The sequence below is a fragment of the Diceros bicornis genome, chromosome 2, assembly GCF_020826845.1.
Source record: "Diceros bicornis minor isolate mBicDic1 chromosome 2, mDicBic1.mat.cur, whole genome shotgun sequence".
Taxonomy (NCBI): domain Eukaryota; kingdom Metazoa; phylum Chordata; class Mammalia; order Perissodactyla; family Rhinocerotidae; genus Diceros; species Diceros bicornis.
Window position 1 is genome coordinate 91,927,007 of NC_080741.1, and position 26,750 is coordinate 91,953,756.

Genomic DNA, 26,750 nt, shown 5'->3' on the forward strand with positions numbered 1-26,750 from the left:
TATCTCGTTTAATTGCGTCTGTGGTGTATAGATTCCTTTTTTTTCCCTAAGTGTGCTCTCCAGATATCTCAGCATCATTTTGTAAACTATTTTCCGTCACTGTTATTTAGTCTTGATTATCTTGTGAATGATGAACTCCTCCTGTATCTGATGGGGGTCTATTTCAAGGCTCTGAATTCTGTTCTCCAGCCTCATCTCAGTTTGGGGGCACTGCCCTCTGTTTCAGTCACTGTGACATCAGAGCGTTCTGATCTCTGGCAAGCCTGGTTTTGTACACAGACCCATCAAACTGCAGTGTTGCTCTTTTGTCTCCCCATGGTCCCCAATGCCCTGCACTGTAATTAGGAGACGGGCTGAATCCCAGTTGTGCCCCCAGCTGCAGCGTTTGAACCAGTCGTGTAGCCTCTCTGAGCCCCACCTGTAAGAAGTGGCGACGTGTGACTTGTCACCATGTGAAATGCCTGCACTTAAAGGTGCTTGGCACAGGCCTGCACTTTGGGGTTTTAAAACTGATCCTGGGGGTAACTGAGCCCACAACTTGGGTGAGCTTGGGGGGACTCGAGGGCATCTCCTCTCTCCCCCTTGGCAATGCTGGAAACTCCCCAATAAGGGGGTTCCTGCCAGCCTGCAGAGCCAGGGGCTGGTAGTGGCTCAGGTGCGGGGCACCGAGGCACCTCATAGCCAAGTGAGCCATAACTGCTCACTGCTCTGTTTCCATGGTCGCCCTGCCTCAGGGTGCGGTCACCTTCTGGCTTCCAGGCTTGGGAGCACCCGTGCACCGTGCTGAGGAGGTCCTCCCACTACACAACCATCAGGGCGACCAGCCACGGGCGGGGCCCACTGGGCTGTAGGTCCCTCCTGGACAGCAGGGGAGGGCCACAGGGCATTGTTGAGGGGTGTCACTGAGCTGAGCCAAAGGACCATCTTTATTAGCCAGCATCATGGAGTGTGTCAGTTCTGGTCTCCAAGAAGCAGACACCAAGATGGAATGAGATGGGGAAACGCCCGCGGAGGAGAGGGGAAGGAAGCAGGAGCAGGAGGGAGGAGCCTTACAGGGGGGCAGGGCTGACACCTGGGAAAGGAGGGGGGACGGAGGGAGGACTGGGTGGGAAGAGCCTCAGTCTGCAGTGCAGCTCAGGGACGACTTGGCCACGGTGCTTGGTGGAGAGCCCCTGAGCCCAGACCGCCCGTGGGGAGCCCCCCGCCGCGCTGCATTCTGGACCTCCCCGTGCAGCGGCGCTGGATCCTGAAGGCACAAGAGCTGCAGGCTGTTGGCCAGTGATGTTCCTCCCAGCAGGCTCTCTCCGGGGGGAGCACAAGCTGCCCCTCGCCTCACTCACGACGTGGCCTTCGAAAGTCCCTGCCCCTCCCCTCGGGTGCTGATGTGGGGGGTGGCATCAGAGTGTCATCCCCTCCAGGCAGAGAAGTAGCATCATGTGAAGCCCAGGGAGGGCTGTCACCCCTCCTGATGCCGCCACCTCCCAGTGCCACGCCCCAGGCCCCAGTCCTATTCAGGGAGACACCAGTGGCCACATTGATGGCTCCCAGGACACTGGCGTGACAGAGGGCCCTGGGGCTGTGCTAGGAGGTTGGAGCACAAGACCCTGGGAGGAGAGGCTCTGCCCTCCCCGTGTCTGCCAGCGGGGAGAAAGGAGGCATGAGCACTTGGGCAGAAAACGTGCTGTGTACCCACTTGGAGGGGTTTTGTGGGAGGTGGGAGTGGAGGGAGGTTTCCCGGAGCCCTGGCTGAGAGCTGGGCTGTGGGTGGTGGGGAGAGTTTGGTGAAGGGGAAGCAGAGAGACAGGAAGCAGGACACTGGAGAAAGGAAGTGTCTGTGCATGGTGTGTGGTAGGAGGGGCTGAGAAGGAAGGGCAGAGCCAGAGAATGAGGTGAGAAGGTGCTCAGGAGAATTGTTCCAGAGGAATTTGGGTGAGCGTGAATGAGCATTTACAGTCAGCCTACTGTGGCCTGGCACGTGGAATGAAAACAAGATTCCTCACCAGTGTGACCTGCCTTCGCTGGCTCTGACTCATCTTGGACTGGCCCTGCTCCACTTTGCTCCAGCCACACGGGCCTGTCTCTTCTGGAGTGCTCAGAGCCTTTGCACTTGCTGTTCCCTCTGCCCAGAACACTTTTCCCATTTGAGCCCCTGCTCATCCTTCAGGTTTTAGCCCAAAAGTCCCCTCCCCTCTGATCACGCCTTCTAAGGAACCCCACCCAAGAGTCACTCTGCACTAGTGCGTCACCTGCTCACCACAACCTCTCACGACCCTGATCGTTTCTTCGGTGTGCTTGTTTCTCCTCTGCCTCTCCACACAGGTTTGTCAGGGCCCAGAGGGTAGGGACTTTGTCTGTCTGGTTCCCGACTGCAGGCCCCACTCCTCAGCCAGGCCTGGCGCATAGCAGGTGCTCCATGGACATTTGTGGAGGGAGAGAACTCACCCTCTTGACAGCCCCACGCTGAGGAGGTGGGGGACTGCCCCACTTCATCTCCGTGAGGAAGCAGAGTCACCACCCCATGACAAGGTGGGGAAGGGCTTGCATGTCAACAGGACAGTGTGGTGGAAGCCCCCTCGTAGACACTTCCTAGCAGAGCAGCCTTGCCCAGGTCAGCTGCCCCCCCGGGGCCCCAACTTGCTCATTGATGAGACAGAGGAAAGAATCCCACCTCCCGTGGGAGATAACCCCCGCAAAAACGCCCTGCTGAGGGCCAGGCCCCCGGGAGCTCCTTCTGTCCCTTCCTGATGCCGTGTCCAGGCCACAGTTGTCCCCATCCCCCATTCAAGAGCACCCTGTGACGGGGAACCCAGGTCTCTGGGCTGGCGGGGGAGGAGGCCAGAGCACGTGCCCCTGGCTTGGCAGGGTGGGCTGATGTGTGAGGGATTTATGGGACGACGTTGGAAATGAAAAGCAATTCAATCCAATCCCCGGGTGGCAAGAGGCTTCCTGGAGCCTCGCTAAGTGGGTCTGGAGTAGTGATCAGCGTTGCAAATCTATTAGCTGCTCTCGGCATCTGGGGCCGCCTCGTGCATGAGTCACTGGGGTAGGGAGCCAGGAAGCTGGCGCAGCCAGCCGGCTGCTCATCAATTAAACTCCTCTCCGTTTAATTAAGACATAAAACATCACCCTGCGTGTCTGTGAGGGGGCCGGACAACCAGGGATGTGGCAGCCGCTGCAGCTGCCCCCCGCCACCCCTTGTCAAGCATCCGCCAGGCCACAAGGTAACTGGGACACTGTCGTTTTCTCGTCCAGGACACAGCATCCCTGCTGGAAGCCACCTGCCTGCATGCGGCCAGCTACATGCAGCTCACTACCTTTGTCCCTCTGCCAACCTAGGGAGACCAGGCAGGGTGGCACAATGGTCAGGGCGTGGCCTCTGGGGCTGGTTGTCTGGGGTCAGACTACTTGGCTGTATAACCTTGGCCAATTCCTAGCCTGCCTGTGCCTCAGTTTCTCCATCTGTAGGTGGAAAGATAGGAATAGTATCTGTGGTGTAGGGTTATTTTGAGGATTAAGTGAGTTCATGCTCAGGAGACGCTGGGGCCAAAGCCCAGAACATAGACCCCCCTCTGTCCTCGTAGCTGGAATGCTCTCCTGCCTCCCCGCCCTGTGTCTGCTGCCCCTCCTTTGACAGCCTGCTCCAGCTGGCCCGCAGCCTGTGGGTCCCATGACTGGGTCTCAGTGACCTCCCGGCCACACGAAAGAGGCTGGCCCGGCTTACCCTCTGGACTGGAGGTCTGAGGACAGAGCCTGGCCCGACTCACCCCCGTGTCTCCAGCACCAGCACAAGCCCTCACATAGGTGCAGGGACAGCAGGCTTCTGGATGGATGGACGAACCAATGAATGAATGATATGAGTCCTTCCTTCTTGGACTTTTCTGAGTCCTGGAGAGTAAAATAAAGGAGGATGATGTGCTAGAAAATTTCCAGCCCTGGCATTAGGCAGATCCAGGTAGGATTCCAGTTCTCTCGTGAGGTCCTTTCCATCCCTGAGCCTCAACGTTCTCGTCTGCAAACTGGGAGCCACACAGGCACCCTCAGTCACCTGTCGGTCTCTGTTCCTCTCTCCTTCTTCTCCCTCATTTTGGGGGAGGAGTAGATACTGTCTCCATGTTGGTGAAAAAGCATCCCTCTTCCAGGCTCCTTTGCAGCTGGGGGCGGCCACGGGATCCCAACCCACCAATGAAACGTCCGCAGGGTCCTCTGGTGGCTCTGGGAGGTCAAGCCTGGCACTGGACCCTCTTGCCCCACTTCCTGCCTTGAACTGGAATGTGGTGTCTGAGGCTGCAAGGCGTGGGGACCAAAGCCAGGCTGCTAAGGACAGCAGGGCAGAGAGACGGGAAGAGTGGGGCCCCCGACTGTGCTGCTGAGCAGTGAACCCGAGCTGGCGCCTGCTGCTCTGCACTCCTCGCTGCACGACACAAAACCCTGCTGGCTTAAGCCTCTGGGAATCGGTGTCTTCTGCTTCTTAGAGCCGAGTGCATTCCTAACGGATGCGGTGAGGTCACCACACCAGGGGCACACAGCACCCACGGCCATGCCCTGCGCAGAGCAAGTGCTCAGTACACACCCGCGTCGCTCACATCCAGCCGGACTTGCCATCCTGATGGTCTGCGTGGTGAGGCTCCCCTCTTTCAGAACTGGCCACACAATGTGCCCCAGCCACAGCCCAACCTCCAGGACCAGTCCAGAACCCGTCAGTGCGAGGTGGCATGGGAAATGCCCTGGGAGAGGAGAGCCAAGCGGGCTGTGGGCCCAGCAGGAGTCCCTTGCAGCTCAGCTTGGGGAAGTTTTGTAGAAGCCTTGGCCTTCGAGCTGCCCAGGCAGATGGCGTGGCTTTGCCAGGAGGAAGGGAGAGGGACGGGCAGTCAGCTGGGGGGGGCACAGGTTTAGAAGCCCTAGGTAGAGACTCCTCTGACCTGGTGTGCGGGGGTGTGGAAGGCATGTGGCAGGTCACATGGGAGAATCAGGCTGGAGTGGGAGCAACCTTGATGCAGGCTTCATTCCGTAAACCGCTGTCCCCCAAACCTCCGTCATGGTGAATTTGGTCATGGCGTCAGACCACTTATCCTTTATTTACTATTCGTTCTCTTCAATTCTGTTCACTTTAAAAAATCTAAACATATGTGTCTGTGGATCACCACAAGAAACCAGAGAGCCGGTACCACCTGCTGTCGCTGGGAGGTAAGTGTGAACACCATGAGCGCCTACAACAGTCAGCTCTAGCCAGCTCTTCCAGCCTGCCGACGCCCTGGACCTGAGGCCTGTGCTCTCTCTCTGTCGAAAGGAGATTAATGCATGTTAGAGAGACGTTAAAGACTGTCTGGAAGCAAACTGAGACTTTCCGAGGGATGCCACAGGTAGGACTGGAGAGAATTAAACGAGCCCTGGCATCCCCTTGACATGGTGCCTGCTTAATGCCGGCTGGATGGATGCACGACCAACGACAGGGCCTCTGAAGACTGTGAGGCCACTGTAGGGCTCTGAGCAAGAAGGAAATACGATCAGTGAGTGCCTTGCTGGGGGAGACATGATTGGACTCACGGAGGGCAAATGGAGATACCAGATCCTCCTGAAAGGGGAGAGGCTCCTGCGGGAGAGCAGGAGATGGGCCGAGGGGGGATTTCCCAAGCAGTGTCTCTGTCTCCTTCTGCCTTCTGAGGGTCGGCCTCGCTGGGTGCGAGGGTCTGTTCCTGCTTTGATTCTCCTTCTCCCTGGGCGAGAATTATCCTCAGATGGGAAGGAGGGGCCCACACAAAGGTCATGGAAATGGAGACTGAGATGCGGAGAGGGCACCGGACTGATCTCAGAACTTCCGATCCCAGATCGTGTCCTCAGGAATGACCTCTCCCTGAACCAAAATTCTTCCAACCTTCCCAATAGCAAGGACAAAGGGGGGCTACCAGGATGGAGATGGACAAAACATGCTTTCATCTTTCAAAGGGTAGATTGGAAGGGCTGGAGGCTATCAGCCCCGGGAAAAATTCTAGAATGGACCATTACATGTACAGTTTGAGAACATTTAGAAGCCAAAGCGCCAATCACCAGGAGTTCATGGGGTTCCCTAAGAACATTTCAATGGCAAACCAGTATCATTTGCCACAAGCGGAGTGTATGCATCCAATAAATGCAAGGAGACGAGAACAATGGCCCTCCCTAGATATCAGCTCTAGTTGCTCTCTGCATCTCTGGTTGCTATCTGGTATCTCCAGTACCGCACTCTTAGATGGTTTCAAAGGAGTTTTCTCTAATATGGAGAGAAGAGACATTTCAAGGCAACAGCTAATATTACTCAAGATTCTCATAGGCAATCAGGAGTAAATAGGCTCTCATTTACAACTGCTTATTTTTCAATTGAGATATAATTGACATACAACATTATATTAGTTTCAGGTGTGCAACATAACAATTTGATATTTGTATACATTGTGAAATGATAACCACAATAAGTCTGGTTAATATCCATCACTATAGATAGTTATAAAAAAATTTTTTTTCTTGTGATGAGAACTTTTAAGATCTACTCTCTTAGCAACTTTCAAATATACAATACAGTATTACTAACTATGGTCACCATGCTGTACATTACTTCCTTAGGACTTATTTATTTTATAACCGGAATTTTCTACCTTTGACCCCCCTTCACTCATTTCTCTCACCCCACACTCCTGCCTCTGTATGACCATTTTTATAAACGTTTATTTTGGGGTAAATTCTGGCTAATGCAATAACACAAGAAACTGAAATTGAAGATATAACTGTTGTAAACAAGCAGACAAAATTATTAATTAATGTGTGTACAATTATATCTCCCCGAATAAATGGAAAATTCATTAAGTTTGAGTGGCTTCTGTAAGGTAGCTGAACGAAAGATAAATATACACAAGTAAATAGCTTCCCTATAAATATAAATATTAAGTTAAAAAACTGTGATTGACACAGAGATGTGCCACCCAGAGCCCCTTTACAGAAAGACAATTGCCCCCTCTGCTGGGAGGGATGTCAGCAGGTAGTCTTCAGATGACGGCCCCTCAGGAATGGCCTCAGAGGCATAGAGCCACCCTGCCCAAGGACTTACCTTTCTCAAGGCTACACACATCCAATGACCAAGGGGGGCAGGGTCAAAGCCACTGGGCTGGCTCTGACGGGCTCCCCATGGGGCCAGTATCACAGCTTGCCCTCTCTCTGCCTAGTCTCTTCCACGCCGTTGGTCGCACGAGTTGGCTTCCTGGAGGGCCCAACACGTAGCAGTGATGCTATGGAAAAATGTCCTATCCACAATAGCAACAGAAAACATAAAACAGCGAAGAATAAAACCTTAAACGACTTTCATAAAGAAAACTAAAAGCAGGAGAGAGAGTCCTGGTTCAGGACAGTGGACTACCAAAGGCTGAAGTCATGCCTTCCCGTGCTGAATCCATGCCAACAACGACAATCTTCAACAATTTGAAAGAAAAAGCATCATCCCCCTTGCAAACAAGGTGGGGACTTTGTGGTGGACCCAAAACTGTGAGGAATCTCTCAAATGCACAGAGTAGTGGCATTGTATGGAAGAGAAAACTGCTGCTCCGACGGGGTGAGGGGTTTTTGCGAAGCAGAGGAGTGCAAGCAGGGGTCAGCAGATGTTCGAGGGATGCCAATGCCATCCTCAACAGAGGGAAGAACCCACACCCAAGGAGGAGTTAACAGACTAATCTTCAGGAACTTCCAAAAGCTATTGTTTTAAAAAAAAAAAAGACAACCAAACACTATCACTGACACCATCAGAGAGATAAGGACTACAACTTCACCTATGAAACAAAGACAGAGGATTAAGAAAAAGAACCAAATAGAGATTGTGGAAATGAAATATATAATATTTCATGTAAAAGACTAATAGATGAGGCACGTTGCAGAACAATGCAGCACAAAGGATTAAATAGATGGAAAGTATGAAAAACAGGGGACACTGAATCTGGGAGTTTCGATATCTATCTAGTGGGGTTCCAGAATGGAAGAAAAAAAAGACTGGATAGGAAGAAGAAATATTTTCAAAAAATAAAACTAAGAATCTGTTGAACTGAAGAGATAAATTAAGCTTGAAATTGTTAGAACACACAGAGTGTAGAGAAGAGCAAACCACCATAAAAGAAAGAACTAGACACATTGTGAAAAACTTTCCTGACACCAAGGATAAAGACTCAACCCTAATAGTGACCAGCAAAATACATGGACTATCTCCAAAGAATGAGATTCAGATGAAATCAGCAAAAGTGAAGGCAAGACAAAAGAAACAATGTCCTGCGCTGAGACACAGGAATGTCGCACCTAGCCTTCTATACCGAGCCACACTGTCTACAAAGACTGACAATGAGATTAAGATGTTTTTGGGTATAAAAGTATTCGAAAATGTTTACCCCCCTCACAGTCCTCACTGAAAAAATTCATACAGAAGGTACTTTAGCAATGATAACAAATCCAGAAGGAAGTTGTGGAAGACAAGAAGCAATGGTGAGTGGAGACATACGTAAGGGTATTCAGTTTACAGAAGTACTGATTGAAAATAGACTTGGGATATTTGAGAAGAGCAGAGAGTGGGAAAATGATGCCAAGAGAATGGTCTCTGTTGAGGAAGAGTAATGGTATTGATTCACTGAATTAAGGGCAGCAAATGTGAATGGATCAAACATGTCTATTAAAAGACAAAGACTGACAGATGAATATTAACACAAGAAAGAGGGTGTAGTAGTGGTAGTGTAGGACAAAATAGAATACAGGGCAAAACCATTTGAAAGAGTCAAAGATAATGGGTCAGTCATGTTCTGGAAGGAAAGACTTGAAGGGTTAACAGAAGAGTGACTAATGAAATAAAAGTTTAATTACAGAGGTACTGGTGGGGTTGAAGGAACCAATAAGAGATGATGAGGCACCCAGGGACTAGCCCAGGTCTGTGGAGGAGGGGGAGAGGGTGATGTCCCAGGACCCAGGGGCAGCTGTGGCTGCAGGAGAGGGGCAGTTGTGCCGTCTTCAATAAGGAATGCAGCTGTGGCCATCCCATAGCCGCATAGGGAGGAGGAGGGTGGGGGGACACAGAACCTGAGCTCCCCCAACCCCCACTCTCTGGTCTCCTGGAAGCCTGAGAGGGCAGGGGTCCGGGGGATGCAGTCCATTGAGGCCAGCCTCTGGGGCACCAAGGTCAGAGCAGGGGGAGCAGAAGCATGCAAGTAGAAAACCACTGCTGAGATGTGTATTTCATACTGATAACAGGAACAACCACCAAGAGAATATAATGAGCATAGCCCTCAGTATATGCAATAACAAACTTGAAAATATATAAAGCAAAAGAATGATAGAACTATAAGGAGAAATGGGACAATCTACATAGCTCTTTCACAAACAGATCACATTGAAATGGTGAGAAGATCGGAAATCTTCATGATATGATCAAATAGTATCAATTAAAACAATAAAGCAAGATATCATTAATTAGATGGAAGTTTCCAATGATAATATTGGAGCTGGTCAGTAGGAGTGGGGGGAGGTGGCAGGACTGGAGTCACTCAGCAAATGAAAGGATTCTGAGAAATTTGTATATTTTGGGAGAAAGAATACAGATGTTAGTTAACACTAGAATTTAAATAATATGTGTTAACAATTTAATATAATGACCAGAAGAACAGAAACAAAAGGTATAACTTCCAAAGAAGTGGAGAGGAAAAATGGAACACAAGGAATTAAATGACCCAATGAACGTCAGGATGGGAAAAATAGTAAAAAGCGTAGAAAATAGAAAACCAAAATTAACTGGAAAGAATAAATGTGAATGGATTATATTCATATATTAAAAAGTCAGAGACTCTCAAATTGGGTTAAAACACAAAATCCAGCTATACTTTATTCACAAGAGATGCACCTAAAATGCAATAAAAGAGAAATGGGAAAAAGACAATAACATGAAAGACACAGAAGACAATGACAAAAGGAGAGGTGTATCAAAATTACATGCGAAAATATAATTGAGGGCAAAAGTGTTAAAAAGGACAAAGAAACATACTGAATTTTGATAAAAGACACATCCTACCAAGAATAAATCATCTCTATTGGCCTAAAAAGCAGCTTCAAAATATGTAAATAAAAGCCTGCCATAAATATGGGGGATTTAACAACACGCCCTTCTCAGAAAGGGACAGATGGAGTAGAGAAACAGGAGAGAAGAGATGAAGGTTCATGTACGTGACAGTGAGTCTGGACATTACCGGGTCTTAGCACGCGCACGCGCCCCGTGGACTAGAGGTGCCAATCAGGGACCTCAGAGCCAGAGGCTGTAAGCCCCTCTCTGAATGGGGACAGTAACCCCATGCGAGAGAACCCCAGCACCAGCAGGGCTGGTGAGACTGGCTCCCCAATATCCGGGGGTGGGGGGGTGGCTGCGTATGCGGGTTGTGCCTTTCTCAGCTCACAGAGCAATCAGCTTTATTTGGGGGGTTTTGGGACATGAGAGAGCTCTGAAAATACATATTTTAAGAATTAGCCTCACAATAGTGACAGCCCACGTGTTCCACGATGTTATTTCCTGGATCCCACTGTGGGGGCAGGGGGTGGGGGATGGGTGGGAGTCTCACAGCAGCACCTGCCTCCCAGGGGGAGTGGGCACGAGATGGGATCATAGGTCAGCACAGAGCCCCTTCCCCAGCCCAGGTGGCGGGACTCTTGCAATTTGACATTCCTAAATTTGAATGGTTTTTAAAGGAGTTGCCCCCAAATTGTATAGACTTCAGGCCCGACAGATTTCTGCTGAGCACATCATGTCCTTCTTAAAACTCTGTAGAGGCTGCTCCTTGCTGGGGGTGGAGGTGGGGGGCAGAAACCAGCCAGAGGGCCTGGCCCGCTGGTCCAGCTCCATCTCCCCCAAACCTCCTGGCTTCCAGATCCAGCCACGCTGGCCTGTGGGCTCCTGGAAGGGTCTGCGCCGCCCTCGGGGCATTGGTAGCTGGGCTTCCCTCTCCCGCAAGGCCCCACTCCCCGACCCCTTCTCCCAGCCGGCTGACCCTCACTGCACCGTCAGACTCAGCTCCGAGCCCCCTCCTCCACTATCTTCCCCTGACCTCTCATAACCAGGTCAGTGACACACCCTGGCCCCCCTCCTTGCCAGCTCTCTACACGATTCTGTCTGTACCTTTGTTTCAGGCATAAACAGATAACTAGGCCAATCCACTGGCTTCTTGCCTACGGTTGAGTCATGGGGAGGTGCACCACTTGTCGGTGAATTTTGACCCTATACTCTCCTTCCGAGCCACATCTGGTCAAAGCCCCTCCCTCCCACTCCCCCACCTGCCTGGACCTGGTTTATTGGGGCCTCTCCATCCCTAGGTGAAAGCAACAGTGTGGGGTGGAGGCCATCACTGCTTGGAGGCCACAGCACCAGAGCGGTGGCTGCCTCGCTGTCCTGGAACATCGGAGGCCAATCCTTCCAGGCACAGAGCCAAAGAGGGACATCCCAGGACATTAGGTGTTTGATGATTAAGAGCAGATTTTGCCTGATGGTGTCAGGTGGGAGATCCTGTTTGGTTGGGGAGGGGGGCCCTTCCCTCCCATGGCCCTGATTCCCTGCCATCTCCCCTTTGGCTCAGCAGTTAAGCCGCCCTAGCTGTTCCCTCCCCATATACGCCTTACAAGACTGCCGCCTTCTCCCTTGCCCTTTTGGCTGCCCACCTGCCCAGCCAGTCCCCCCGCACTTGCCCTCCAGGCTCTCAGCAGGACCACCAAGACTCCTCCCTGGAGACCCCATTCTACAAATGGTGCCCCAGAGGCCCTTGTGTGGGTGTGTCCAGGATCCTGTCTGCTTGCCTCTGACTTCCCATCTTGGTCTATGAATCTCGGGGTCAGAGTGTTTTAGCAAGTTGATCTCTAAGTACCTTTGTGCCCCCAAAATGCATCAGAATGTGTTTATCTCCATTGCTTGTAAAAGGTTTACTGGGACCAAACTTTTTATGCTTTACCAAATTAATTGATTAAAGCCAATCTTTCATTCCTTCTTAAACTTTTGTTTTCTTTGTTAGTGAACTGAACATCTTTTCACACGTTAGCTGGCCTCTCAACCCTCAAAGAAACCCCACAGGCATGCAGTAGCCCAGTGCCATGGTGGACCTGAGGGTCTGCTTGGGAATCCAACCTCATCACCATGTAACTGGCCTCATCATGAGGGTTCTTCCCATGTCACTGACCCCAGATGGGGTGCCCGTGCACACCTGCCCAGCCCCTTGGACTCACATGTGAGGCAGGCCTCCCCCTGCCTCATCCAGCTGCCTCAGTGTCTTCAGTCTGGCCTTGGGGTGTCACCAGCTTGGATCCCCGTGAGGGAAGCCAGCACTTGGCCACCTTGGCCTCCAGTGTATTTCCTATCGCCAGGGAACCCCCACCCCTGTGCTCCTCAGTCTCCCCAGCTCTGAGCCACTACACCCAGGCTGCTTCTTAAACTAATAATGAGAGACAGACAGCTCAAGATTGCTTCTAAAGAAAGCATAAAACAAAGATAGAACCCAAAGTTTCTGAGTGTGCTTCTGGGTTCTGAACTCTGAATTAAGTTGAAGGAACTCACCTCCATTTCCAGGGTGTAAAGGAGGATGGACAATTAGCCCAAAAAGAGGTGGCAAGGCAGGGTCCTTTGGCCCTTCTTAAGGAGGATTCAGAGGGTGGGAGGTCTTCTTATGAACTGTCCCCTCAAATCCACAGGAAGAGGGGATGGAAGGGAGAGGATGGCTCTTGCTTCAGATGGAAACGGAGCAGTTGGTCAGGGCTCGTGCTGGAGATGGCCCTGGGCCTGATGCTCCCCGGGAGAAGATGCTTGTGATGTATGGACCCTGAGTCGCCTTTGGCGGCTGGATCATCCTCGAGGTTTCGCCCATTCTCCCCCTGTGTGCTGAGTTTTTGGGTCTCTTTACTCACTTCTCATTCTTGGGGAGGTAATTCCTGCATCGGGTCAAGTGTGTCCTCTTCAGCTCCTCATGATTTTACTCCCAGCTTCATTCTCCCGGTGATTCTTTCCCCAGGGTGGTGTGCGCTAAAGATGACTCCAGTTTGGCATATTATTTTTGAACAGAGCCCAAGCTTGTTAAGGATTTTTCACTTTTGAAGAAGAGTCACAAGATTTTAGGAAAACTGCATGTCCTTTCATAGAGTCACCTTCCAACCACCCTCATCCAAGTGAAAGCAAAGACCCACTCAAGAGCTGTCGACAGGGGCACATGCCACTGGCCCAGGGCCGCAGGTTGGGAGCGGCTTGACCTCTGCTTTCCGCTGCTGCCCAGGGAGAAGCCTGGAGCTGAGCTCCACGGGGCCCGCAGCTGTGAGGTCCTCCACAGGCTCCTCTGGTAGCCATGCCCCACCACAACCAAAACAGAGAAGCCCCAGCGCTCTGCCTGGAACCCAACCCACACTTGGCACCTGGGGTGGGACCTTCAGTGGGGCTGGTCATGGAGGAGGAGAATTCAATTAAACATTCATAGCCATGCTTTCTATTCTCTCCCCTTTTAACATTGTTACTATGAAAAAACTTTAAACCTGAGAAAAAGTAGACAGAATACCCATGCCATCATTGTCTGAATCCAACAAGTACTGGCGTTTTGCCATATTTGCCCTCCCTCTCTCTCCCTTTCTCTTGCTCCCTCTCTCCACATACACGCTGCTAAACCACTGGAAAATAAATTAGAAATATTGTGATACTCCAGGAGGCAGCTCCAAAAAATTAGGATATTCTTTCATATCCACATATACTATTATCTTACTTGCAAAAGTGATCAGTTCCATGATGTCATCCAACACGTACTTGACTCCATATTCAAGTCTGCATAAATGTCCTCAGAATATACTTTATAGCTTTTTTAAAAAAAACTAGGATCAATAAATAATGATTCATTACAGCTGATTGTTATATCTATTGACTAAGATGTACAATTCTGATTCTCTTTTTATTTAGATTAATCTAAATGTATCTCCCTTTTTACTGTCTACTGCAGAATGGCATATATACAGCAAAGTGCATTAACCTTAAGTGTACAGCTTAGCGAATTATTTATTGAGATGTAATTCATATACCATACAATTCATCCTCTTATACAATTTAGTGGTTTTTAGTATACTTAGAAGCTTGTGCTTGTGAATCACCACTATCTAATTCCAGAACATTTTCATCATCCCAAAAAGAAACCCCATACCCATGAGCAGTCACTCTCTATTCCCACCTCCCTCCAGCCTCTGGCAACTGCTAATCTAATTTCTGTCTCTATGGATTTACCTATTCTGGACATTTCATGTAAATTCACGGCTTCCTTCATTTAATTAGCATAATATTTTCAAGGTTTGTCCATGTTGTAGCATGTATTAGGTTTCATTTCTTTTAATGGTAGCACAATATTCTATTGTATGGATATGCCATATTTTGTTTCTCCAGTCATGAGTTGACAGACGTGGGTTGTTTTCACTTTTTTGGCTACTATGAATAATGCTTCTATGAACATTCATATACAAGTTTTTGTGTGGACATATGTTTTCATTTCTCTTGGGTACAAACCTAGGAATGGAAATGCTGGGTCATATGATAACTCTGTAATTAATTCTTTGAGGAAATGCCAAACTGCATCTGCACCACAGCAGATCCACAGCATCTGCACCATTTTACATTCCCACCAGCAATGTATGAGGGTCCCACTTTCTCCACATCCTTAGCAGCACTAGTTATTGTCTTTTTTATTATAGCCATTGAAAGCGGGTATGAAGTGGTATCTCATGGTGGTTGATTTGCATTTCCCTAAAGACTAATGAAGTTGAGCATCTTTTCATAAGCTTATTGGCCATTTTTATATCTTCTTTGGAGAAATGCCTATTCAAATCTTTGGCCCATTATTAAATTATTTGCCTTTTTTTGTTGAGTTGTATCAGTTTTTTAAATCTATTTCAGATACATGTCCCTTACCAAATGTAAATATGTTCTCCTGTTCTGTGAATCTTTCCATTTTCTTAATAGTGTTCTTTAAAGCACAAAATTTTAAAATTTTGATGAAGTCCAATTTATCTATTTTTCATTAGTTGCTTGTGTATTAGGTGTCATATCTAAGAAATCATTCTCTAATTCCAAAGTCATAAAGATTTACACCTACATTTTCTTCTAATAGTTTTAGCTCGGGCCGGACTCGTGGCTTAGCGGTTAAGTGCGTGCGCTCTGCTGCTGGTGGCCTGGGTTTGGATCCGGGTGTGCACCAACACGCCGCTTCTCCGGCCATGCTGAGGCCGTGTCCCGCATACAGCAACTAGAAGGATGTGCAACTATGACATACAACTATCCACTGGGGCTTTGGGGAAAAAAAAAGTAGGAGGATTGGCAATAGATGTTAGCTCAGAGCTGGTCTTCCTCAGCAAAAAGAGGAGGATTAGCATGGATGTTAGCTCAGGGCTGATCTTCCTCACAAAAAAAAAGTAAATAAATAAAATAATAGTTTTAGCTCTTACATATAGGTATAAATTTTCCTCTGAGCACTGCTTTTACTGCAACCTGTAAGTTTTGTATGTCATGTTTTTGTTTTTTCATTCATCTCAAAGTGTTTTCTAATTTCCCTTGCGATTTCTTCTTTGATCCATTGGTTATTGAAGAGTGTGTTGTTTAATTTCCACATATTTGTGAATTTTCCAAATTTTCTTATGTTATTTATTTCCAATTTTGTCCAATGTGGTTGGAAAACATGCTTTGTATGACTTCAATCCTTTTAAATTTATTGAGATTTGTTTTATGGTGTAGCAACTGGTCTATCCTGGAGAATGTTCCACGTGCACTTGAGAATAACGTGTATTCTGCTATTGTTGTGTGGAGTGTTCTACAGATTTCTGTTAGGTCTAGTTGATTTATAGTTTTGTTCACGTCTTCTGTTTTCTTATTGATCTTCTGTCTAGTTCTTCTAGCCATTATTAAAAGTGGGGCATTGAAGCCTGCTGTTATTGTTGAATTCTTTATTTCTCCCTTCAGTTCTGTCAGTTTTTGTTTCATATATTTTTGGGCTCTGTTGTTAGGTCCATATATGTTTATAATTGTTATATCTTCTTGATGGATTGACTCTTTTATCATTATAAAATGTTCATTCTTTGTCTCTGGTCACAACTTTTGTCTTACAATCTCTTTTGTCTGATGTTGGTATAGCCATTCCAGCTCTCTTTTGGTTACTGTTTGTATGGTATATATTTTTGCACTCTTTTAGTTTCAAGCTATTTGTATCTTTGAATCTAAAGTGTATCTTTTGTACACAGAGTATAGTTGGATCATGTTTTTTTCAAATCCTTTTCCTTTTAGTTGGAATGATTAATCTATTTACATTTAATGTAATAAAATGTAATTAAATTAAAAGTGTTAAGGTAGGATTTATGCCTGCTATTTTGCTATTTGTTTTTTGTATGTCTTATGGGTTTTTTTTTTTTGTTCCTCTATTCCTCCATTACTGCTTTCTTTTGTATTAAATATATATTTTCCAATGTATAATTTTAATTTCCTTGTCATTTCTTTTACTGTATTTTTTGGAGTTATTTTCTTAGTGGTTGCCCTGGGGATTACAATTAACACTTTTAATTATAATAATCTAGTTTGGATCAATGCAAACTTGATTTAAATAATGTACAAAACTTTGCTTCTATAAAGCTCTGTCCCCTCCCACATTTGTGCTTATTGTCCTACAAATTATATATCCATACCCTGTGTGCCCAACAACAGAGATTTTTGTAGTTGTCTTTTAAATTGGATAGAGAAAAATAGAGCTATAAACAAAAAGGTATATTTATACCGTCTTTCATATTTACCTATGTAGTTACATTTCCTGGTGTGCTTTATTTCTTGATGTGTATTTGAGTTACTGTCTAGTGTCCTTTCATTCAGCTGAAGGACTCCTCTTAGTATTTCTTGTAAGGCAGGTCTTCTAGCAATGAATTCTTTGTCTTTGTCTATCTGAGTATGTGTTAATTTAGTCTTCATTTTTTTGTGTGTGTGAGGAAGATTAGCCCTGAACTGACAGCTGTTGCCATTCCTTCTCTTTCCACTGGGGAAGATTGGCCCTGGGTTAACATCCGTGCCCATCTTCCTCTGCTCTATATGTGGGATGCCTACCACAGCATGGCTTAATTAGTGGTGCATAGGTCCACACCCAGGATTCAAACCTGTGAACCCCAGGCTGCTGAAGCAGAGCACGCAAACTTAATCACTACGCCACTGGGCCAGCCCCAGTCTTCATTTTTGAACATATTTTTGTTGGATATAGAATTCTTGATTGATAGCTCTTTTTCTTCAGAGCTTTGATGATCTCATCCGTCATCCCATTGTCTCCATGATTTCTGTTGCTCTGACTGAGGATCTCTTGTACATGATAAGTTGCTTCTTTTTTGCTACTTTCAAGATTGTCTCTTTGGTTTTGGCTTTCAGTGGTTTGATCATAATCTGTCTATGTGTGGATCTCTGAGTTTATTCTACTTGGACTTCACTGAGCTTCTTGGATGTGAAGTTTGTTTTTCATAAAATTTGATAAGTTTTCAGCCATTATTTATTCAGATATTCTTTCTGCTCTCCATTTTTGCTCACCTCTCCCTCTGGAACTCTCATTATGTCAAGGAATTTTTATATATGTAGACACACATGTAACCATAGCTCAGATCAAGATATAAATTATCCCCAGTCCCCAGAAGGTTCCCATGTGTCCCTTCCTTTCAATTCACCCCATCCCCATTCTGAGGGTAACTTCTATCACTATGAATTATTTTTTGTCTGTTCTTGAATTTTCTATAACTGAAATCATACAGGAGGAACTCCTTTATGTCTGGCTTCTTTAGCTCAACACAGTGTCTATGAGATTCATCCCTCTTGTTACAGTACATTTGTTTTTATTGCTGTATATCATTCTGTTGTATTAACGTGTCACTATTTATAACATTTTACTGTTGATGGATATTTGAGTTGTTTCCAATTTTATCTTTTGTGAATAAAGTTGCTATAAACATTCCTGTACATATCTTTTGTGGACTCACGCATTTTTTTTTTTTCTGATATATACCTAAGAGTGTAGTTTATGCATTATAAGGTACTGGAAAACAGTTTTCCAAAGCATTATTCCAATTTAAAGTCCCACCATCAAACTTTGAGGGTTCCAGTTCCTCCACATGATTATCAGCACTGAATAATGTCAGTCTTTTTGATGTTAGCCATTCCACTGGATGTGTAGCGATATCTTATTTTGGTTTAAATTGCATTTCCCTTATGACTAATGATGTTGAGCACATTTTCATATGCCTAGTGGCTGGTTGGATATTCTCTTTGTCAAGTCAAACTCATTTCTAAATGAGGCTATATTTCTCTTATTGATTTGTAAGAGTTCTTTATGAATTCTTACTGTATATTTTTGGTTGGATACATGTATTACAAACATCTTCCTCCAGTCTGTAGCTAGTTCTTTATGGTGTCTTCTGATGAACAGTTCTTTATTTTAATGGAGTCAAATATATCAATATTTTCTTTTTTGGATAGTAATTTTTGTTTATTATTTAGGTAATCTTTGCCTATCCCAAAGTTGTAAAGTTATGCCTGATTTTTTAACGTTTTATTTTAAAATAATTATAGTTTTACAGAAAAGTTGCAAAAAATAGTACAGAATTCACATGAACTCTTTATCTAGCTTCCTCTAATTTTAAATATCTTATATAGCCAAAGTCCCTTTCTCAAAACTAAGAAATAAACATTCTTATTTTTTCTTGTAGAAGTTTTATTATTTTATCTTTGAAATTAAGTCTATGAACCATTTCAAATTAATTTTGTGTATAGTGTGATGCATGGCTTATCTATTTATTTTTAATATGGATATCCATGTGTTCCAGCACCATTTATTGAAAAGTATTTCATTTATACATCGAACCATTAGCACCTTTGTTGAAAATCATGAATGGCTCTGTTTATGGATTCAATATTTTGTTTTATTAACCTATTTGTCTATTCCTATATATATATCACGCTGACTTATTTGCTATAGCTTCATAGAAGGTCTTAAAATCCGATAGTGTAAGTTCTCCACCTTTATTCTTCTCTAAGGTTGTCTTGGCTATTTCTGACTTAATTCCACAGAAAGCATCAGAAATTGATTTTCTTTGGTGATACTGGTGGTTTACTAATCAACAGAATGAATGTTAATGATGTTTAAAACTGAAAAAAGAAATTAATCTTCAAATAGATAGATCACACCAAGTGTGTAGCAGAGCAAACCACCCTGGAACAAAAATGAATCATAATTACATTCCAATGACATGTCAAAATATGAAGGGATGAAGAGACTCTAGTATTAGTTACCAGGAGGAAAAGCACTATTCATAAGGAAAGAGATTCTGATAAAAATCACAGTTCTCAGCAGCAAAAGTGGACGCAAGAGGTTAATTAAACAATATTTCAAAGAGTTACTTGCTAAGACCAAGTAACTCTGTACCTAGAATTCCATACCCAACCAAACTCTCCACCAAAACTGAGAATGAGACCAGCTTTCATATATAAAAACTCTCCAAATTTTACCATGTACAGGTCCTTATATAACAAATTACAGAATAGAAATTATAGAATTATGTGAATTATATGTTATATTACAGAAATTATAGAATAAAAATGTTAAAGGAAGTGAATCCAGAAAGAAATTTCTGAGTCATAAAGCAGCAGTGAACAGTCATCAAGATCAAGCTAAGATTCCAAACATCAATATAGGATGTTAGGGATATATGAGAGGGTAGTACAAAATTGGTGCTAGGAATCTTGTTTCCTTGGAGAGACAATATAGCTATTGATTTACTAATTTAAGGTAATTAAACATGAATGGATAAAACTATTTATATTTATCAAGAGATAAATACTGACCGGTAACACTGATGACTCAACAAAAGCAGGTATGGTAATGGTGGTATCAGACAAGATATAACTCACAGCTCAGAATTGTATTCTGAAGAATATAACGAAAGCGTATCAGTCAAGGCTCATGTGTGAAACATTCAAGTGGTTCATTGAAGAATGTTTACTGTTTAATGAATGAACTCTTTTCAGAGGCCTGGGAGGAGGTAAGGAAACCAAGGAGTGGTAAAGCACCCAGGACTATGGACCATGGGAGTCCTCGCCATTTCTGGCCTGAAAGGGCAGGGACGGTACAGTGACATCAGTACCCGCAGGGAGCCCAGGCTCTGGGAGAGGGCTGGCTCACAAGAGCGGTGGCATTTTGTATGGGATACAAAGGATTTGAATAAGGCATGTAAAATCTTGCCTTTGTACAAGTTTTTGTATGTACACAAGCCGTATGGTGTTGTGACTAGAAGTATGGAAATTGGAGCAACTAGCCTTGGTGCAAATTCTACACTCCTTACTGTGACATAGCCTCATCTGTAAAATGGGGGAAGTAACAGAGCCAGAGCCCATGTCGGCACCAATCCTAATAGAGTCCTAAGAGTGGCTGCTCCCGACCCTTTGGGAGGATCAGTGTTGACCTGTCTACATTTCGCTATGTTTACTGTAGCACTTCTCATGACCTTACAGAATTCATATTAACCTCATAAAAAAAAAATGCAGCCCCACATTTCAAGCAATTGGATTTTCTGGATCCTGCTGGTTGTACTATGGCGGGTCTCACAGGGTGACATGAGGATTAAAACAGTCAGTACAGGTGAAGTGTTCAGAACAGAGCCTGGCACACAGTAAGCTCTCATTAAACACCAGAAATAATGGGGATTATTATGCATATGCCTAAATGATCATACCCAACAGAGGATGCACATTCAGAATGTTTGAATTCTTGTTAAGGGACGGCCCTGATCCAGCTTCAGGTCAAAATCTGGATCAGTCCCTGCTAAGCACATCACTGCTTCTGATTAAAAGTCTGCATAATACCCCCAAGGTCCGTCCTTGTTGTTGCAAATGGCACAATTTTGTCCTTTTTATAGCTGAGTAGTATCCCATTGTATGTATATACCACATCTTCTTCAACCATTCATCCACTGATAGGCACTAGGGTTGCTTCCAAGTCTTGGCTATTGTGTAAAATGCTGCGATGAATATAGGAGTGTTTATATCTTTTATATCCTTTTGAATTAGGGGATTATGCTAAGTAAAATAAGTCAGACAGAGAAAGACACATACCGTATGATTTCACTCATATGTGGAAGATAAACACAGAGATAAGGAGAACAGATTGGTGGTTATCAGAGGGGAAGGGGGCTGGGGGAGTGTGAAAGGGGAGAAGAAGCACCTATGTGTCGTGAGGGACGGAAACTAGACTTTTGGTGGTGAACATGATGCAGTCTCTACAGAAGCTGAAATATAATAACGTACACCTGAAATTTACACAATGTTATAAACCAATGTGATTTCGACAAAATAATTTTTTAAAAGAGGTCTGCAAGGGTCCCACTGCTCCTGGATGGGGACACATACCTCGAGCCCCATGCACAAGGCCCTGGGAGGGGCAGCCACCAACCATGTGGCTCCATCTTCCTCCAAACGTGGCCGTGCTCAGACCTCTCTGGGGGACTCTGTGCCTTTGCATCTTCTGTTCCCTCTCCCTGCACCTCCCCCTCCCCCAACGCAGCTGAGGCCCATGGGACTCCGCTAAAAGCCACCTCCGCCTGGGATTCTCCCTGATCCCTCCACCCTATGAGGAGGTCATTTTCACACCCTGGTGACACCCCCGCCCCCTCTCGGGCTGGCCTTTAGTTCAATTTAGTTATGCCTTCATTTCTCGGGTAAGCAGACAACCCAATCAAGCCACGCTTGATTGAGCTTACTCTTCTATGATTGCATCATAGGGACGCTGCCCACCTGACAGGATCTCCTCGGAGCCCAGGCCCACCCCGAAACTGTATATTCTATGAAAGGGCCTGTGGGAGCCGCAGCCCCGGGAGGGGCCGCCCCCCTGGTCCTCGTCCAGGACGTTCGCGCATCGTCGGGCGCAGGGGGCCTGACGTGTGGCTGCAGCCTCCCCTCGGGGGCCCGAGACCTCTTCACAGACCATTTCAGCGGCCACCGCCAAAGCCTCAAGCGTTCCAGGGACTTCGCTGGAAGGAGACGTTGTAGGAAAACCAAGTGAGTATGTTGGATAAAGAACAAATTGAGCCGAGCGGCGTGGGGTGCGGGACGGTCGTCTTCGCTGGTGAAGAGTCCGCAGGCCTCACGCCACCGCCACCCCGGTCATCTCCCTCTCCTCCATCCCCACCCCTTCCCCTCTTACCCAGCAGCTAAGCAGGACTAGAAGCGTCCTCCCCACACCCGCACCCTTACGAGGCAGCTCCCTCCACCTGCCCCCCTCGCTGGAGCAGAGCCCGCCCGCCCGCCCGCGGCCCTGCGCCTCCACCACGCAGCCTCGCGGCAGCCTCGCCGGAGCTGGGGGCTGGGCCTCGGGGGCTCGTAGAGGCCAAGACCAAGGCGTGTCCGGCAGGTCTGCCCCGGAGCCCCCACGCCTACCCCAGGGGTTCTGGATCAAGTCAATCTGAAGTGCCCCCCGAGACACAGCCAAGGTGTCTGGGTCCTAGAAGGGGAATTCGTGGGTGGGGGATCGGATTTTCCGTTTCGTTAGTTACGGCCAGTGGAACTCCCACACAGGACACAATGCTGGCTCCTCCAACCCGGACCCCGCCCGTGCTTTTTCTCCATAGCCTTTGAAGTACTAGTGTCGGGCTTTATTCTTGATCAAATTAGTGGTAAAAATCAAAGTTCTATTCCTTTCGAAATTTGACCTTTTAAAGGTATGAGTGAGGCGGGACTTGTTCACGAGATAAATGACCCGCATGGACTGACTCCGTGACGGACTGGCGGCGGCCCTCTCCCATTTTACTGATGAGTTCCTCATTTTCCTGCTGTGGACTGGTAGCCACTTTCCATATTAGACATATTATTAGCTCTTTCTGCCATATGTTGGAAACATCTTCCCCATCTTGTGGTTTGTCTTTTGATTTTGAACATGTTATTTTTGTATTTTTAGTTTTTAACCAGATGTGTAGTTTTTAAAAAGCCAACTTTATCTCTTTATTTTCTGGCCCTGGTGTCACGCACAAATGACCTCCTCCATCATATAAGTTTCTGAGAAACCTGTAGGAACTTTTGAACGTTAATTTCTATAGAAGATGCGGTGACCCTGAGAGGGGCACACGTGTCACAACCCCCCAGTCCATGTATAGAAATGTATACTTACCTGGAGCTGAACTTATTTTCCATCTAGAGCCACTTGGGCTGTTGTGAAAAAGCGTTTCCTCCTCCGTGCCGGGGAGCCACAGTCACTTTGCCCTTCACAGCACGTCCCCAGCCTCCTCAGGCCCCCTTTCCAGAAGTCACTCCTGCAGTGGGGCAGGGAGTGGAGTTGACTTTGCACCAAGGCCCTAGGAGGGTGGGTGGGCTGGTCCCCATCTGGCATTTTAGCTGGGCCCTCCTCCTACTGATTCCAGCTTGCATGGATGACACTCCAACCTCTCCTCTTGTCTCTGACTGTCACTCTGCATCCTTTATGTCCCTAAAGAAGATCCTCTCTGGGGCTGCTGCCCTCTCCCCCACGCCGGGCCCCCCACTCCATTCTTGGTCAGGAGGAGAGAGTTGCTTCCTCAGGCACATGTTCTGGGGACAGGGTAAAGCCAGCAGGCTCTGCCCCGAGCCCCTCCCAGCTCTCCCAGCCCTCAACATCAGGGCCCCACCAGGAGAGAGCACTGGTCTTCCCCTCTCGAATCTGTCCTGCAGCCTAGGCGCCGGGGAGGAGGAAGGCAGCTCTCTGACCTCAGGTCTCCTCAGTGACTCTTCCTCCTGCCTGGGTGGAGGACAGAAGGGATAAACTGGATCACACAGTACCACCCAGACCAACTCGGCCTCCCTCCCGACCCTCTCCAGTGTCCTGTCCCTGCGAAGGGCTCCTGGGGCCACCGGGTTGCTGGAGCTGGAACTGCAGCATCAGCCTGGACCCCTCCTCCCCTCCCCCTAGCATCCATCCAGCCGCCAGCTCTGTCACCCCGCCTCCCGAGAGGGTCTTGGACGAATGGGCCTTGGCAGGGCCCACTTCTCTCGTCTGGCTCGCTCCAGCACCGCCGCCCCTCAATTGCTGTCACATCTTCCAGCTTATCTGCCTTCTCTGGGCCTGCCGCTCCCATCTGTGGTCCTCTCGCTGATTTAGAGACGCTTCTGGAGTATGAAGCTGGTCGTACCACTTTTCTGTTTCAAAGTCTCAAACGTTTCCCACTGTCCTCAGTACATGATGTCCTGGCAGGCATTTACAGGGACCTTTGTGATCTGTCTCTGCCCCCGACCCCCCATGAACCCCTCCCTGCCCCAGCCTCGCACTGCGACGATCCTCTTTTCCAGAGTCCTCATCTGCTCTGGGCACTGCTCAGCTGCTTGCTCCCAGGGCTCTGCTGACAGGACGCCAGGAGGCCTGACAGGTTTCTTTCTCCTACAAGATCCTCTTGTTCAGCTGGCTGGTGCTTGCGGGGCGTTGCCAGTCAGCTGTGCTTCAACCTTCCTTTTGCTGCTGCTCGGGCCCCTCAGAACTCCAGGAGCCCGAGCACACCAGCCTCTGTTCCTTGAGATGCTGGGGGCCGGGTGTGTCTCCTCCTACCACGGTCCCTTGAACATCTCTCTACTTTATGCCAAATCCTCGTCAAGTAGGTTATGCCGCTCCAGACAGCCAAAGCCACTACTGGGCACCGATTCTGATTTCAGAAACATCTCCAAGTTGCAGGGAAGTTCCTCTGAGGGACCCTTTTGTGAAGAAATACCTGGTACTGCTGGTGTGTCCTCCTGGCCGCTGGGCCCCTCAACCATCTCTTTATTTCTTTTACACCACTTCCTCGCAGTGCTGGATGTGGCTGCTGCTGATTATGCTATTCAGAACATTCCTGTAGAAAACCAGGAATCAGGCCTCATGTTCACAGACACCGAACACTGCAGAGGAAGTTGTTCGGGGAAGATCCTGCCTTGTGGGGAGGTGGTGATGGAGGGATGGGGGACAAGGATGGAATTCTTCCGGAACTCTCTCAGCAGACCCCACTTCCTGGTGGTTTTCTGTGTATTTCTGACGTTGCTATTCTCTTTACCAATCAATTTGGGGACTTTGCTTAATCTTTTAATTCTTACTCCACGCCAGGTATCCAATGTGCTTGGCCACTGGTATTCTCCCGTCTTTGTTCTCTGTGACCTGCATAGAGTGGGGTCATGAGACAGAATTTGGAACTTCCGGTCTGATGTCCAAGATAAGGCCTCCTCTGGATGCCACACACCCCTCCTCCTGCACAGAGTCACTTCCTGTTCCTGTGATGACACTCCCTCTCTCCTCATCCTCCCCAAGGTGCTTTGAACTTGGCTCTTCTATCTCCTCATCCCTAACTTTTCCTCTCCTCCAGTCCCCTCCAAACCCCTTCTCCCGGCCCCATCTCTAACCCTCTGTCTGCTCACTCCACGGATACCAAAGAGCCACCTGTGGGCGCCGTGTGGAATCAGCCCAGAGGGGACTGCGCTTGCAGGAGGTGTCTCGGCTTTGGGGAGCAGTCCTCATCTAAGATGCTTCTAAGATGCAACTGCATCTAAGGAACAAGCAGCGCAGAACACCCTCCGCGCATCCCAGATCTCAGAGGAAGCCCACTGTGACTCCAGCTGCCCCACAGCCCTGGGCACCTGCGGGCTCTGCCTGTGGCTCCTGTGCCTGTGTGGGAGCCCAGCCTGTAACCGACCCTGCCTGCCGGCCTGGCATGAGGACCCCCTGTTTCGTCCACTCCTGGACGGGGTGCCCGGTCCCTTGGACTCACACTTGGGCCACCCTTTGGTGGTCATCTCTGGATGGGGCATCCCCCTCCAGCTGCCTCAGCACCTTCAGTCTGGCCTTCGGGTGTCTCCAGCTTTGATCCCCACGTGGGAAGCGAGCACCTGGCCACCTTGGCCTCCAGTGTATTTCCTTACTCCATGGGACCCCAGCCCCGTACTCCTCAGGCCCTCCAGCTCCGAGCAGGGACGCCCCTGGCCACTGTACCCAGGTGGGATGGCGGACTCCAGCCAGCTCAGCCCTCCCGGCTGCAGTGGGGGTGCCGTCCAGAGGAGCTTCTCACTTGAAGAGGCGCCAGGCCCCTCCATCAGAGTGGGCTCCCTGGTTCAGCATTTGGGCACCTGCGCCATCCTCCAGCCCAGAGCTCCGCCCTCTGCCCCCTCCCCCCAATGTGGACCCCCAGCCTGGTCCCCGATGCTCCCGCTAACCCCAGCCACCCTGCAGGGCCTGCCACTGCCTCTTAGAGCTCTGATGTGTCCTTGGGCGCCATCCACTCTAGCACTTAGGGACCTGTGGGATCCAGTGGGCGCTACTGTGCCCTCTGCCCAGAGGTTACATCATGATTTTAACGTGTGCTGAGTTACGTGATGCTACCTCCTCGGTTCACAGCACACGCACCCTGGGTCCTCGCACGTGTGCTCTTTCCGCTCTTCACCCTAGTCACCGGCCCTCCTTTAACGCATAGAGGTAATGCATGCATTGTGTGTTTTTAAATGTAAATAAATGATATTGTGCTATCAATTGTATTTTTTCTTATTTTTTGTTCATTAGTATATTTCAAGACCTTGCCTTACCTGTATATGCATACAGTACAGTTCATTTGTCTTCAAATTTATCAGCATAAAGTTTTTCATACTATTTCCTACCATTTTTATTATCTGCTGTATCCCACTTTTCTTTCCTAATATTGTATGTATTAATGGAAGAAAGGAAGAAAAGGAA

General features: G+C 47.7%; 1 protein-coding gene across 1 annotated transcript; it reads left to right on the top strand.

Annotated features, from left to right (window-relative positions):
- The first annotated feature begins 22,105 nt into the window (after positions 1–22,105).
- Positions 22,106–26,280, top strand: PRR23E (PRR23 family member E). The gene is given in 6 exon segments (XM_058568128.1): positions 22,106–22,203; positions 22,333–22,451; positions 25,561–25,631; positions 25,633–25,803; positions 25,805–25,961; positions 25,964–26,280. Coding segments are annotated over 6 exon segments (933 nt in total).
- The last annotated feature ends 470 nt before the right edge of the window (positions 26,281–26,750 follow it).